General features: G+C 37.4%; 1 protein-coding gene across 1 annotated transcript in view; it reads right to left on the minus strand.

Moving 5' to 3' along the window:
* ARHGEF38 (Rho guanine nucleotide exchange factor 38) overlaps positions 1 to 17,397 on the minus strand; it is a 152,726-nt gene that overhangs the window by 74,127 nt on the left and 61,202 nt on the right. The window contains exon 3 of the mRNA XM_001367326.5: positions 11,037 to 11,160. Within this exon, the coding sequence (XP_001367363.4) occupies positions 11,037 to 11,160 (124 nt within the window). The remainder of the gene's footprint in view (positions 1 to 11,036; positions 11,161 to 17,397) is intronic.

Raw genomic sequence — 17,397 nt, forward strand, 5'->3', positions numbered from 1 at the left:
GATTGGATTATATAGGTCTCTTTGTAAACACTTGGGCACCTTCTAAATCCTGTTTTGCAATGATGTGATCATTGGATTTAAAATAGAGGAGGGACTATGGAGATCTAATTCCACCCTCTTACTTTACAAGGGAGGAAACTGAGGTCCATAGAAGAAAATAACTTGCCCAATCACATAGGAAGTAGCTAGTAAGAAGCAGAACTAGAATTCATATATAGGTCCTCTTCTACCTTTGGAATTGAAGAGTAAATCATTTAAGCTGTGTGGGTCTGAGGTTCCTCTTCTATAAAACAAGGACTTTGAAGTCACTTCCAAATCTTAAACTCTAATCCTATAATCCAGACCCTGAACTCTTAAAAAATCTTATTTTTGTTTTTACATCATAATTATTTTTAATTTATCCTTCCTTCCTCCCCTACCACTCAAGCCATCCTTTGTAAAAAAAAAGAGAAAAAGCAGTACAGGGAAAGGAATGAACAATTGTCAAGCATTCATTTTTTTCTTGTCCTCTCTACTCCCCCCATTCACTGGGGGGAAATGCAGAAAGAAAGCATTCTAGGACCCCTTTATCATATAAACACAGTTAAGCAAAATAAATCTCCACATTGGTCATGTCTAAAAAATGTCTCCTACAAATCTCTCTCATGAGGGCTAGCAGCATCTTCATTAATCCCTTGGAATTGTGGTTATTCATTGAGTCAATCAGGATTTTTATAAGTCTTTCAAGAATTGTTCATTTTTAGAATATTGATCTTACAGTTATTCTAGTTCTGTTCACTTCACTCTGCATCAATTTGCACGAGTCTTTCTATGACTCTTTGAAACCATCTCTTTCCTCATGTCTTAAAGTACAATAGTATTCCATCAAATTCATATAGATGTTTTTTTCATTCATTGCCTAGTATTAGTTTCCAGTTTTTTTGCCACTAAAAAAAGAGCTTCTATTTTTGAACATATAGAAAAATTTTCCTTTTCTTTAATCCCTGTGCTTTTTTTCACTTTACCATGTGACTGTGCCCATAGGAGAGAGAGGGGTAAATTTATCTTTCAAAAATGATTTTTGAGTCAATCAACCTTTCATGGAAACATTTTGTCAATCAAAATGAACTCAATGAGCACTGATGTGTCTAGCTAAGAGCTAAGGGTAATAAAAGGAAAATATATTAGATGGTTCTTGTCCTTAGAATGTTTATAATTCAACTAATTGTAAATTAAGACAACTTTATTTACCTTATTGACTTATTTTTCCTTATTTAAGTTTACCTTATTTCCACTAATAGGTAGATTAAGGGTTTCAGAACAACCATATCTGGATGCAATAAAATATTGTTTGGGGTATAGGTGGGACATCCAGTTGGAAACATGCCCAAGATGAAAGAGAATAGATTTGGGGATTCAGAGAACAAGGGAAGAACAACTCATGATATCCTCTAAGTTTCCTTCGCTTGTACTCTGACCCAAATTTAACACTGGTCAGGCACCGTGTGTATTTTCACTGATGAGGAATGCCTATCAAAAAAGACTTACTACGATTTTATGATGTACTCTTAGAAAGTTGCCTTGGCTACTGTGAGGTTAAGTGACTAAGTGAGGGTCACATAATCAGTAGATGTCAGACAGGACTTCTACCCTGATTTTCATGTCTCAAAAGTCAGCTCTCTAGACATTTACTAGTGGTGCCACTGGTCCCTGAACTCTAGTAATCCTGTCAAAAAAAAGAGAATTAGTCTGCCATGATCCCTTTCCTATATGCTGGTCTTTTCATGTCCATTGCTAAACCAGTTATTATATTGCTTTGAGCAGATTTTTTAAACCAACACATATGAATGAGAAACATTTAAAATGGCAAAAACGTTTTTAAAAAGCTAGGAAAGAGTGAATACTGGAAGATGCTAAAGGAAGACATAACTGTTGCTATTGGTGAACCTCAGAGCAGTTCTAGTGTTAAAGTCACTTAAGATACCCTAATATATTATATATACATATATTATATATAATAATATATATTAAATGGCTTCTTCAAAATACTGATTGCTATAAATTCTGGGGCTAACCTGAGTGCATAATGATCTGAATAGATTGTTAAGATATCTGTAATGAAATGTTATTTCACATAAGTAGACATGGTTCACTATCATCAAACTGCTTCATCAATATCCCCTAATTAATAAATACAATATTCTTTTCAAATAAGGCATTATCTTTCTAACAATGGAACTTTGAGGTGGACAATAACAATAAGAATAGTTGGATTTATATAGCATTTTAAAGTTTGCAAAGAGTTTGCATATGTTATTTTGTTTATTCTCTTAGATAAGAATGCTGGACAAGAAGTCGAAATTATTGTTCAGTTGTGCCCAATCCTTTGTGATCTTGTGGACCCCAGCTCATCAATGCTGTCCATGGGGTTTTCTTGACAAAGATACTGGAGTCATTTGACATTTCCTCCTCCAGAGGATTAAAGCAAACAGAAGGTAAGTGATTTGCTCGGGTCACACTGCTAATAAGTGTTTAGGGCCAGATTTGAACTTTCTGACTCTAGGCTCAGCATTCTATACATTGAGCCACCTAGATGGATTCTAATCCTGTCTCAAGCACTCATATGCCCCTAGGTAAATTCTTTAGCCTTTCTGATCCTCAGTTACCTGTTTTGTAAAAGTTCTATTCCAATTCATGTCCCAAAATGGAACCACCTCATAATAGCCTCCCCGGGCTTCCTTTGTCTTTTAAAACTCAAGATTTCAGTACTATGTTAATGTCACCAGATTTCAAACAACAAAATTCCAAAAAGATTCTGTTTCTCCTCTACTGAAGGCACTTTCCTGTCTCCCCAAATTGACAGGGATCTCATTTCTGCCCCTTCCACATGGTTATGTTTGTTTGTTGCCCTGCAACATTAAAGAACATCCAGAGTTTCCTCACGATCTATATGCTTGTGACCTCTTTGGAGTATGATAGATTTGTTTTCCTTGCTTTTGAGATGTGTCTCAGGACAATTTACTAGTGTACTATCTCTTCCTCTCATCTAGACAGACAGGGACAGAAACAAAAAGAACACAGGGAAGAAGACAAAGGAGAGAGAATAATGACTGAGGATTACACACAGAGGTAGGTGGAGAGATGCATGGTCAATGGGAGCAGGGTGCAATATAAAATAAATGAGAAAATTTAAAGAAGAAAATTGTTGTCATCAAGGAAATATTGGTTGCTTGGTTGTCCTTTAAACTCAAAAAGTATATCAAAATGACATTCCTGGTGATGCCTTTTGATTCATTCATGAACTGGATTTAGGTGAGGTGGAGTTGCTCAAAGTTGTCAGCTTCACTCTCTCTTCCAGGTGTATTGAAGACCAGTGGTAAGACAAAAGCTATAAAGATTGTGATGGCCCAGGATGCAGTGGATAGCCTTGGCATCTTTCATATCTGACCAAGTTCTAAGTGCTCCACAGTGCCTCCTTCAGCTGCTTTCATGGGCATTGGAACAACTTTTTTCTCATACTACTTTTTTGCCAGGGGAAGTCTTCATATGCCTAGTGTAAACATCCCCAAACTTATCAATGAGTTTGAAGCCTATTGGTTTTTTCAATCTGGGTTAGCCTACTGCTAAGATAGTTTATTGGGATGTGGTTGTTGGGTGTACTATAGCTTCTTGGAGCCACAAGTGAGAATTGGGGTGAAAGGTGGATGAGCATCCCACAAAAGGGTTCAGCAAGCCCTCCCACCAGATGTGCTAGTCTTCCCCAAACACCCCATACATCCCTTGAGGAAAAGTATTCTAGAAAGCAAAGATGATGACATGATGACAAGAAGACACTCTCAATGCTCTGCTGACTCCCTTTCAAAGTCAATAGCAACAGAGGAAAGAACCCAGCACATTGGGTGTTTGGACTCCTCCAACTGAATGTGGACAAGAGACATACATGGTGGGCAGATAGTATTTTCAATACACAACCCTGGAGGGAACATCTAAATCCATGAGATTATAGTCAATCTGAGTATTTGATATTTGAGGGAAACAAGATAGAGAGGAAAGTAAATATAGAATAGCAGCAAAACATGGTGGTGGTGGAGGTCATAAACCTTGGCTAGAGCTGTAAGTGAGGGCAGGGCTAGGTAGAGAAGACAAATGGACCCAGATTCTAGGCAACATAAATATATGAAGCATATGAAAGGACATGGAGTTGCAGGTAAGAACAAAAGGGGATCAGCTCCAGTTCTAGTTTCTTTAGAGAAGACCTTTTCTGGTTCCTTTGATTTGACTACCTTCACACCTAAAGATATATCATATCTTTGTATGTGTCTTATTATTTAGTTATTTTCCAGTCATGTCTGACTCTTCATGACCCTATTTGGGGTTTTCTTGACATAGATCCTGAAATGGTTTGCCATTTCCTTCTTCCACTCATTTTACAAATGAGGAAACTGAGATAATAAAGGTATAATCACTTGCCCAGGGTCACACAGCTAGTAAGTGTCTGAGGCCAGATTTGAACTCCAGAAGATGTCTTTCTGACTCCAAGTCCAACACTCTACCTGCACCACCTAGTTGTGTTGTATAAACTTATAAATATACATATAGGGACTAGACTTATTATATCACTGGTACAAGGAATTCCTAAAATTCTCTACTACTGCCAATTGTTTTCTTTTTCTTTTCTTTTTTCTCTTACCTTCTGTCTTAGAATTAATATTATGTGTTGGTTCTAAGGCAGAAGAGAAGTAAGGGCTGGGCAAAGGGGATTAGATGACTTGCTCAGGGTCACACAGCTGGGAAGTGTCTGAGAACAGATTTGAACCTGGGACCTCTCATAGTTTGGCACCTTTTCAGCAATTTTTAGTCTCAAATACTTGCCTGGGGGAATTGAGTTGTAACTTGCACAAGAACATATTAGAGGTAAGATTTAAATACAGGTGACACAATGAAAAGAGTGTTGGATAAGTCGGGAAACTCAAGTTTAAATCTGTTCTCAGGCACTTACTGGGCAAGGCACATAATAGCTATGTGCCTCAATTTCCTCAATTGTAAAATCGAGGCAGTAACAGAACAAACCTCCCAGGGTTGTTGTGAGGTTAAAATGAGGTATTTGTAGAGAGTTTTATAAACCTCAAAGTGCTAAAAATTGGTGATTTATTGGCCCAGCGGTCAAGCACAACGTTGTCAGAGAAAACATTTGACTCCCCTTGCAAGCCCTACCAATGTATTCAGCTTCAGAATATCACAGGTGAACCAAAGTATCTTGTAATAAAAAGTGATTCTGTTTCCACGGTAACATAACTCTGGGTCTCTTTTCTTTCATGGTGAAGGATGACTTCTCTGTCTGATGCATGTTGGTTTGAAGGCAGGATTAGAGTGAGGTACAGGAAGAAAGGCAGGCCAATCAGGTTAATTTCACTTGGGGCTGCCCGCATCTAAATATCACTGCAGGACGCTTGCTAATTTCCCCACCAGCAGTATTTATACACAGGCTCGGTCACCCCTTCCCCAAAGCATTATCTGCCAAAGCATGAAGCTAGAAGAGATCCTTTCTTTATTTTCTGAACTATCACCCTGTTTAAAAAGAAAAGGAATGAAATGAGAGCAAGAACAAACACTTTATGGGTTTTTCATTCACAAACAGAAAACTCTAATCCATCTTTAAATGTTTAAAAGCATTTCTCTCAATATGGAACTAAATTGATTTACATCAATAGTTCATTCTTACATTTCAATGACAAAGTAGGAAAAATTATCAGTTCCCCTAAATCCCAAAACCCCAAAGAAAGAAAATAGGGAAAAATAAATTTAATGCAGATTGGTTTTCATGGCTAGAACCAGAAATTAAAATACTATCATTTAAAAAACTGAATGAAAATTTTTTTATGGAAACAGAAAATTTAAGAACTATTTTTATTTTATTTTGTTAAAACCCTTATCTTCTGTCTTGTAATGAATACTAAATATTGGTTCCAAGACAGAAGAGCAATAAGGGTGAGGCAACTGAGGTTTAGTAACTTGCTCAGGATCACATAGCTATTTGAACTCAGGATCTCCCATATCTAGGTTTCTCCACTGAGCCACCTAGCTGCCTCTGTTTTATTATTTTTTCCAAGTCTTTGCCTTTTACCTTAGAATTGATGCTGAGACCCAGAAACCTAGATGGCTCAGTGGATTGAGAGCCAAGCCTAGATATAGGAGATCCTGGATTCAAATGTAAACTCAGACACTTCCTAGCCATGTAACCTTGGACAAATCTCTTAATCCCAATTGTCTAGCCCTTGCCGCTTGTATGCCTTTGTTTTATTTTATTTTTAAGTCTTTATTTTCTTTCTTAGAATTGATATGCCCCAAGGCATACAAGAGACCAGGGCTAGGCAATTGAGATTAAGTGACTTGCTCAGGATCACATACCTAGGAACCTAGACCTAGCTCTCAATCTACTGAGCCACATAGTTTCATTCTTCTTTAACAACTATTTTAAACCTGGAATCAAAGACTATTTAGAAATTACCCAAAGGGATCATGGGCGGGGAATAGCAAAAGGTGATTGAGTGATGCTGAATTGTTCTAGCTGTTTCCCTTGTCACATGTCTCTAAAGAAAGCTTCACAGTGATGCTATTTCTCTTTCAAAAATGCTTTGAAGACTCCTGCCCTCCCCTCCACATTTCAGATAGGGAAACTGGCTCTCCCTCCCTAACATAAATCCTCAGTAATTCTATTTGGTAGAGTTGACAGCTATTGGTCTCTTCTGGCAATGGACCAAACCCCTATGGCCTCTTTCTACCAATACATAGATGGTGTTCTCGATGATCTTTGGCTTCCTGGATACATTTGTTTTGGGTGGGAATTTTTATAACCAACAAAATCATCAGACAACAGGAGCTCTCTGGTGTTTGACAATGTGTACCTGGCTGGAGATGAGCTAGTTACAGTTATCTTCCTTTTCTCAAATGTGCTCCTAAGGAGAACTTTTCTTGGACATACTCTGTCTCTCTGGGAGGAAGGGTGAATAGTGGATAGAGAAGCAACCTCAGAAACAGGAATATTCTGTTGTTTCATCAACTCTTGGGGACGCCATTTTGGATTTTCTTGGCAAAGTTACTGGTGTAGTTTTCCATTTCCTTTTCCAACTCATTTATGGATGAAGAAACTGAAGCAAACAGGGTGAAACGACTTGCCCAGGGTCACATAGCTAGGAAGTGTCTGAGTTCAGATTTGAACTTATCAAGATAAGCCTTTCTGACTCCAGGATGGGCACTCAGTTGACTCCATCCACTGAACCACCACCTAGTACCCAGAAGAGACAGGAGTACCTGGGTTTAAGTCCCACATCTGATACCTAGTAATTGAGTGAGCCTGATCAAGTCAGGAACAGTTTGATACACAGTGGATAGAGCCCTAGAGTTGGAGTCATGAAGACTTGAGTTTGAATTCTGCCTTAATATTTACTAGCTTTGTGATCCCTTAATCTTTCTCAACCTCAGTTTCCTAATCTATAAAATGGGGACAATGATAGCATCTACCTCGCAGGACTGTAGTGAGAATCAGATGAAATCACATGTGTAAAGCAGATTACAAATATTAAAGAATTATATAAATGCCACTTATTATTATTATTTCTTAATGAGTCAGTATCCTGGGCAACTAAGACTCTAAATTACAAAGCAACAGCTTTCATTCTGATGATGGAGATAAAAGTTATCATGATCTGGTGGATAAGGAAGGAGTCTCAGAGATAAGAAGAGCCAGGTTTGAATTCTGCCTAGGACACGTTCTGTCTGAGATTACATGGTAGAAATGCTTAATAAGGCCACAGACTGAATCAAGGAAGGGTGTGAATGTGTTTCTCTAGCTATTCTACTTTATCATTTTGCCCATGGTTATAAACCCTAAGAAGGTGAGGGCGATATCCAGTGTATTTATGGTCTATGACTCCATGGCAAGCCCAAAGCAAAAGGAAGAACAGGAGGAATTTACCTTCGGGACTCCCTTGGTCTTCCTCCTTCCACCATGCAGGGTCTATTGCTAAAATGCTACTCTGGAATACTTGGATTTTAATGCTTCACCATTAATTGTACCAACTAAACCAAGTTACTTAAAGGCTCTGAACATTAGTTTCCCCTTTTGGAAAAATGAAGTTGAATTTAGCTTGAAAATTCTGTTTCTCTGAACTCTAACTCTAAGAGTATATGATTCAAGGGATAACTGGGTGGCTCAGTAGATATAGAGCCAGAGACAAAGATGGGAGGTCCTGGGTTCAAATCTGACCTTCGACATTTCCTAGTTGTGTGACCCTGGGCAAGTCACTTACCCCTCATTGCTTAGCCCTTACAGCTTTTCTGCATTGGAATCACTATCTACTATTGATTCTAAGATGAAAGGTAAGGGTTTAAAAAAAAAAGAGTATATGACTCCACAAATGGCTCAAGTATTAAGAATTTCAGAAGCCCCTAGAGGGCACAGTGCATAGAGTCAGGAAGCCAAAGTCAGGAAGACTTATCTTTGTGAGTTCAAATCTAGTCTTAGACACTTACTATCTATGGAACCTTGGACAAGTCACTTAACTCTGCCTCAGTTTCCTCATCTGTAAAATAAGCTGGAGAAGGAAGTGGCAAATTACTCTAGTGTCTTTGCCAAGAAAATCTCAGGTGGGATCAACAGGAGTCAGACGTAACCGAAACAAACAACAATTAGGAATTTCCTGTGATCTGCTGGAGAAATGTTAGGATCAAATTGTTTTTTCATTCCTTTTTGCAGCATTTAGAACATACTACAGACATGGCAGCCCTCTATTTCATTGATAGAACTCGGCTGATATAGCAGAAATCGAGAATTCAATAAATAATAAGTAAAACATTACATCACTTCAAATTTAATTCACTGCAAAGCTGCTACATTCAAGGCACTGTGCTCAGATATGAGGATGGAAAGACAAAACACAGATCAGCTTCCATGCCTCCAGGTGCTTCCATAAAGGTGGACTGTTGTGAAATAGAAAACAGACTCCATATAGATATTTTAGGTAAATAAAGTCAAAAAGCCAAATTTCTCCAAGTCAAGGTAGAAAGTTAGATTTTATTGGAAGAGGGCCAAGTCCTCCAATAAAAGTGTTCTCTTGCATGTATTACATTGTCGGACCCCAGCAAGAGACAAAGCCCAGAGCCTGAGACCTGGTTTATATAACAAAATGAATATTTCCGTACAAGGTTGATGACATATCACAAGATATAACATCATAGAGACCTTATTTAGAAACAGTTACCCAATTGCAAAGCTGATTGGTTAGTTCATTTTGGAAAGCCCATATTAGTCTAAAGGTCAAGTCAAATGACCATTACCTCTCTCTCATCTGATCTGGGGGGGGAGGATGACTATTTTCAAACAGGGAAGGGTACGTGATGTTTGTGCCATATTGGGACATGAGATTCAGATAGTCAGCATCTTATGATAAAAGGAAGTACAAACTTACAGAGAGGTTAGACTTCCCTTAAGAAGCAGTTTTTATGCTTTAGTTAGAGAGAAATCCTTGTAAAATCATGAATTCTACTGATGGTATTAAAATTATAATGGAATTTATACTAATTACTTTAGAATCACAATACTGATTATCTTAAACCTATCACTATCACTAAAATCCAATCAAGTATTAGGGGGTAGGGGGCTTCTCCTCCCCCCCCACATTACATAGAGACTTTTACTGAGGAGTAAAGCCAGTATAATTTGAGGCAAGAGCAAATACTAACCAGTAGAAGGACCAGAACATTTTCTAGAGAAAGTGAGACCTAAGATGAACTTTGAAGGAAACTAAGGATGTGAAGAATTGGAAGATGAAGAGAAAGAGCATTCTAATCCAATGTGAGAGTCTGTACAAAGACAACTAGATGGGACATTGAAGGCTGAGTTCAGGGAACAGCAAATGAGCCAACTGGGCTAGTCATAGAAAGTATGAATGAGAATAATCTGAACTAAGACAGGAAAAGTAGGATGGAGCCAGGTGGGAAGGGCTCCAATTGCCAACCTGAGATCTATGCTCTCTGCCTCCTGGTGCCATCAATAATCAAGATATTGAGAGCTCGTAGCTTATTTGGCATTGTATAGAACATAAAACAGAGGCTACTGCATTCAAGAGGTTTATGGCACGGAGCTATCTTTGCAGCATCATTCATGGGCAGGACTTGCAAGGAATACAGAAAATAAGATTTGGTCTCAATGTTTCATAGCAATCCCTAGAGTTATTTTTAACTCCGTTATTTTTAGTTTTAGCTTCAGTTTAGTTCAATTCTAGTTATTTTTAACATTGGAATAAAGAAAAAAAAGTCTGAGATTATCTGTGAGCAGAAAGAAAAAGAAATCTGTAAATAACCTAAAAAGAAATGTAAAATGTTCCAGTGGCCAAAATACAATAGTGTTAAAAATTTTTAAGTATAAATTAAAAAAAGAGAAGATCTGTGGACTACAAAAAGACACATAATCTAAAAAAGAGTTATTACATTCATTTATTGATTTAAATATTTAACTCTTGGCCATGGGGGTGGGGACAGACAGAGAGATAGACAGAGACAGAGTGAGAGAGAGAAGAAAGGGAAGAGAAAATAGAAGGAGAAAGCAGAGAAAAAAGAGAAAAAAGGAGAGGGGGTCACAATAGAAAAGAAGGAAAAAGCTAAAAGAGACAAGAAAAAAGAAGAAAAAGAAAAAAGAAAAAATGAAGAGAGAGAGAGAGAGAGAGAGAGAGAGAGAGAGAGAGAGAGAGAGAGAGAGAGAGAGAGAGAAGGAGAAAGAGAGAGAGAGAGAGAGAGATTCTAGAAGGGGAAAAAACCTTGAAAGTAGCCAGTCAGAAAGATGATGGAATGCTTAGCACTACAGAGAGACTGGCAAATGAATACTGACCCATTTGGAAACAGATTTTATCTAATTACAGTGAGATTGGAGATGAAATTTGCAATTCCAAGTCTTTTGGAAAACTCAGGGAATATGGAAAGAATGTTAAACAAGGCCTAGCAGTGTTATTAAAATAATATTTCCTCCTGCTCTAGAGAACTCAAGAAGACAACAAACATACCGATTCCTTGCATGGCTGGTTCCACGTCCATTGTGGCTTCTTCCAGCAACGCCAACAGCTTGGCTGATATCTGATGCACCGATTGGATGTTGCTGAACAAACCATCTGCGTCAAACCTATCAATCTGATGAAACATCGACACTGAGTTTGGGCTGACAGAAGGTGCAGTTATGTTACTCACTTTCTCTTGCTAAGCTCTAAGTAGCTTACACGTTGACCCAAGACACTGTAGTTACAGTTTGTGTAAATATCCCCATTTATGATTTCCAGAGCACAAACAACTTTTCTAACACCAAAACAAAGCTAGGTCGATGAACTGGTTACCTGCCTTTATTTCAGAGGAGCTGTGTATGTTGGGTAACTCAAGCCTCCCATCCCATAATATCCACCAGCATCCTCTTGAGAAATAAAATGGTAAAATGTCTGAGAAACACAGAACTTTTATTTTTACTCATCTGCCCTCCTCAGGGGAGATAGATAGTTGCTAGAACAAATGAACTCAGAAATCTGCACTGCTCAGTCAGCATAATTGTAACTTGCCCTGGATAAATGTCTTTTTATGAAGGTCCTCCAAAAGCAAACATCCAAGAAGTGCTGACCAGTGAATAGTTGGAGGCTGTCACATTTAAAAAATGAAATCCTGTTGTTATCTATCTGAAGTCTCCAGAGAAGATCAGGAATAACCATCAAACATCTTTATCTGCAAATTTACCTGTAAATTGAAGTGTGACAATATCTTACTGAATTTTCTAAAATAAAAACTTTAAATTCTGAAAAATCAATCCTTGTGAGATGAATTGGCTTGCTCCAAGTGACCCAGCAGCCTAGTTGGCATGGGACCCAAAGCTTTCTGATTCCTCATCTGCCTCCTGTTCTTTCTGTCAAACCATACTGGCTCTTTAGAAAGATTTCCATAAAAATGGTTAAATTTTTAAAAAAGTTTTACCCTTGAAGAACTAAGCTCCAGTTATCTGGAAAATTCATTGTGTGAAAGACATAATCCCCCTGTGGAGATGAGGCCAATGAAGCACGGCTGAAGTTGTGGTATTATTTGAACCTTTAAGACTTTACTAATGCTCTCCTAATGACCTGAAGAGTAAATGTGTCTCCCTGAAACACTTAACTTAATGATGCTTAGACTGGCTGCCTGGGGTGGTTGTGGGTTTTCCCTGCCACCTCCCAGATGACAATCTGTGGTTCTTTAACATTTTTAAATTTCTATACTAGAAGCTGAACCATAAGGAGGAATTCTGGACCTTGGAGCAAATTCATTTGACAGATAAAAGCAGTCATGCACCACAATCCAGCTGGCTCCTTCCAAGCTTGCTCCTCATCCTCAGTTTGTCCTAGAGGTCTGTGGCCCCACTGCTCAAGCTGAATGTATTTCAAAGAAGTATAGTCCCAGTCCCAGATAAGTACTAGCCCTGGTGTTTTAAGGTAGCATCCACTCTCAGGCAACAAATGTTGATAGATCCATAAAAAGAGCAATCTTCCTAGGTAAAACATGGTCCGAGCAAGTTATTCAATCTAGTACTTGTGCTAGGTGGCTTGAAAGGGCAGCATCTTTCCCAAAAGACCCCACTCTATTGGCTCTCTCCAAGGATCAACCCATCAGAGCTGTGGAACATTCCCCTTAAATCCTCTGATTGGGGAACCTAAAGCAAGAAGGAAGCACATGCTCCCCCAAGATGTCAACACTAGAGAGGTAGAGCTTAGTCACCCCACGCTAGTAAAGCTCTGATTAAAATATTTAGCTTGTGACATTCTGCAGTTCATAAAGGAGTGATGTGGCCCTTTCTATTAATGCTAATTGCAAAAAGAGATCCAGAGCTACCATGAATACCCTAACAGAGAAATGATTCACGATAAGGGTATATACTGCATGTGTCATTTGTTGTGTGTAACTGGTATGTTCTGAAAAGATGTGATGAATCAACTTTTAGTTAGTTAAATTTATTTTAGATATAGTAGAGGGAATCTTCAGTAAATTGTTTAGTCAAGCAAAAAGAATCCTTTCAAAATGTGTGTGGAGAATTAATTTTTTTTAGTGTTTCTGTTTTTTAAATTCACACTTTCATAAACATGGAATGCCACTGTTATTAATGTGACGTATATTTCTCCAGTGACTTAAGTCTGAAAAGCTTAGAATGTTTCAGAGATATTATTTCATTTATCACAACAATATTCTTGCTAAAAAGGTAAGCTGTATTTACCATGGTGTAGGGAGTAAAGCAAGATGGCATCTGGTGACTTGTTGAAGGTCATACAATAAACTAGTGATAGAACAGAGACAGAATCTTACTTCTTGGTCCTACGCTTTGCTCCCTTATGTTGAAGAAATGAATAAAAGAGTGAGTGAATGAATGAATGAAAAAAGGAGTTTAATTATTTTTATTAAGAGCTTACTATCTGCTAGGCACTGTGCTAAGGTCAGAGACAAAATCTTTGCCTTCAAGGAGCTCTCATTCTAATATTAGAGAGATAATATGTATACTGGAGATGCGATAAACACTGTTTTGGTCTGGGAAATCATTGATATGACCAGTGGAAAAATCGAGCAGTTCATTGACTTGCTCTTTCCATCAGCAATGGTAGTGTTGATCCGATAATGGCAGTGGGGTTGGGGTGGAGGAGACATCATACAGAAGTAAGAGCTCAATGGCTTAGCTAATTCAATTCAAGAAACTACTATGAACTAGGAACAAAAGCAAAATTGCCTGACCACAGGGGGAAACATTTCTATTCTTGAAATTTAAGGTTCTTCTTTGTATGACTTTGAGTCTTACAACACCTCATTTATTTTTCCTATTCTGTTCCTTAGATTAGGTTACCTGCCTGCCTAATTTAAATTCCAAATCAATTTAGCAAAGAGGTTATCTCATTCTGCATTCGATGTATAATCTTGCCTCACTGTGGGTGCTTAAGAAATATTAAACAATAATAACATAAAGCTTTAATTCCATTTCCAAGGACAGAAAGTTTTAAAGATTAGTTAGTTTCAATATTTTTTTAATATCATCATGAATGTGTGCATTTTGTAAGTCATGAAACTGAGCACCTCCTTCCAAACATGGAATCCAGTCTAGGACATTTTTTGAAAAGGAAAATTCAAATAGCATTTCAATTTCTTGAGAAACAAAATATTAGGAAAAGCATATAACTCCAAGAGGAAGGATAAAACAGGTGTAGAAGGGGAGATTTTTGGATTCTAGAAAGAGTTGTTTTTGTTCAGTCATTTCAATCATATCCAATTCTCCGTGACCTCATTTGGGGTTTTCTTGACATTGTGATTTGCCATTTCCTTCTCCAACTCATCATACAGATGAGGAACTGAGGCAAACAAGGTTAAGTGACTTTGAGGACAGATTTGAACCCAGGACTTCCCATCTTTAGGTCTGTCTCAATCCACTGAGCCACCTTGCTGCACCCTCCCCCTCCCCATTTTACAGGGCAGCTGAATAGTGCAATAGATAAAGTGGTGGAGTTAAAGTGAGAAGAACCTTAGTTCAGATTCTCCCTTCAATGCTGACCAGTTAAATCACTTAACACCTCAGCCTCAATTTCCTTTTCTGTAAAACAGAGATGATAATAGCACCTACATCCCAGAGTTTTGCAAGAATCAAATGAGATGACTATATAAATACTAGCTTTTATTATTTTATGGATGAGGAAACTGAAATTATATATGGAAGTTAAGTGAGAGGTTATATAGTATATTTCTTAAATAAGATTTGAACTCAAATCTTCTTAGCTTCAAGTCCAAAACTCTATAAATGAAATCACCTAACTATTTCATATTAAACTTATTCTATTTGCATTCTGTTTGTTCCAAGAGGGGAAAACCAGAAATAATTGGTAAAACTTGCAAAAAGTCAATACTTTATGATGGTAATGGGATACTATTATACTATAACAAAAGAAAAGTAGGACACTTTCAGAAAAATCTGGAAAGACTTATATGAACTGATACAAAATGAAATGAGCAGAACCAGGAGACCATTAAAAGCAGTAACAGCAATATAGTATATTGATCAATTAACTATGAACGACTAGCTCTTCTCAGCAGTACAATGATCAAGACAGTTCTGAAGGATTTATGATGAAAAATACTATACCCCAGAGAAAGAACTTGTGGAATCAGAATTCAGATTGAAGAATACTTATTAAAAACTTTCTTTCATTCTTTTCCTTTTCCTTCCTTCCTTCCTTCCTTCCTTCCTTCCTTCCTTCCTTCCTTCCTTCCTTCCTTCCTTCCTTCCTTCCTTCCTTCCTTCCTTCCTTCCTTCCTTCCTTCCTTTCTTTCTTTCTTCCTTTCTTCCTTCCTTTCTTTCTTCCTTTCTTCCTTCCTTTCTTTCTTTCTTTCTTTCTTTCTTTCTTTCTTTCTTTCTTTCTTTCTTTCTTTCTTCTTTTCTTTCCTCCTTTCTTTCTTCTTTCTTTCTTCTTTCTTTCTTTCTTTTCCTTTCTTTCTTCCTTCCTTCCTTTCATTAAAATGGGGAAAAAGCCAAATAATTCCTAGCCTAGTTTTCCAAAACAGGATGAAGTGCTTTGTGCAGCAGAGGGTCCTGCTTCTTTAGATGTCTATCAGTTATGTTATTAATGGGAATGCCTTTATGGAATGGATCAGTCTTGATGATCACTGAGGTATCCTTCAACTCAGAAAAATTCTGTGATTCCATGGCTTTAGCCAATGTGCTTTGTCTGTATCATCTCAGCCTAAGCTAGGGAAAAAAAAAACAACTGATTCGTGAAATTGAGGGATGGGGACACTAATAGACTACTGGTGGAACTGTAACCTGATCCCACCATTTTGGAGAACAATTTTGAATTATGTCCAGAGAGTTATATAACTACATATACCCTTAGAACCTATTGAGGGGTCTCTTTCCCAAAAACAATCAAGGAAAAAGGAAAAGAGCCTATATGTTCCAAAATATTTGAAGCAGTCCTTTGTGGTGTCAAAGAACTGGAAATTGAGAGAATGTCCATCAACTGACTGGACAAATTTTGGCATATAATTGTGAAGGAATACTACTTTTCCATAAGAAAAAATGAGTGGGTTAATTTTTAAAAAGAGCTTGGAAAGACTCGCATGAAATAATTAAGAGTGAAATGAGAAGAACCAAGAGAACATTATATACAGCTACAGAATAAATATTTGAAGAATAACTTGTGAATGTCCACCTACACAGAATTAACTGAAAAAAAGAAACACAAAGGACACTATCTATTTATCCATCTGGCTTAATTTGTCAGGGGATGCTTTCTATGGTGCAGGGAGGAGAAGGAGGGGCTGAGATAACTGGGAATAAATTAATTAAAAAAAAGAAATTGAGGGATGATAGAATTCTATCACACCACAACTCTAGGTTATCTCATACATTGCTTGCCCTCTTCCAATCAGTGTCAGAATGTGAAGTCCTTGAGGACAGGGACTCACTTTTCTATTTCTGTTCCAAGAATGCTTAGAACTGGACTTTGCACATAAGCTGTTAATAAATGCTTCATTCATTCATTTATTTGATAGAATCCCAAGGCAAATCTTGGAAGTAACTCAATATGTAAAACCCAATATGTAAAAATAACATTGTAATTCTGACTGATGAAAATGGCTAAAAGATTAAGGATCACAAAACACAGTATTGATTCTAAGATGGAAATTTAAAAAATTATGGTTTGGATTAATTACATATATGTAAGTACATATTGGATCATATAATTTACATAGGATCATGATTTGAAACTAGAAACTTGTCCAATTCCTTTATTTCAAGAGGAGAAGTCATTTCTTTGCTCCCAAATCTGGGAATTTTATTTTCACTCAGTTTCTCTACCTCCATATCCATTGCTTTTGACCCTAATTACATTGTAGCAATGCAAATTCATTATTTTCTACATATAATGCATACCTTATACACACATATAGGAAGTAGCTAAGTGGTATAGTGGATAGAGTGCTGGTCTTGGAGTCAGGAAGACTCATCTTCATGAGTTCAAATCTGGTTTCAGACACTTACTGGCTGTGTGACCCTGGGCAAGTCACTTAACCCTGTTTGTCTCACATTCCTCATTTGTAAAATGAGCTATAGAAGGAAATGGGAAATCACTCCAGTATCTTTGCCAAGAAAACCTCATGGACAGTGAGGTCTACAGGGTCATGAATAGTCAGACACTTCTGAACAACAACAATGAATGCACACTTATAATAATAATAGAACTTACATAGAATAATATATTATATAGATAATAGCACTTAACATAGATTTTTAAAATGCTTTACAAATATGATCTCATTTTACCTTCACAAGAACCCTGCCATTATTATCTTTACTTTAAAGAAAAAGAAACAGAGGGAGAGAGAATT

The sequence above is a fragment of the Monodelphis domestica genome, chromosome 6, assembly GCF_027887165.1.
Source record: "Monodelphis domestica isolate mMonDom1 chromosome 6, mMonDom1.pri, whole genome shotgun sequence".
In the NCBI taxonomy this organism is placed as follows: Eukaryota; Metazoa; Chordata; class Mammalia; order Didelphimorphia; family Didelphidae; genus Monodelphis; species Monodelphis domestica.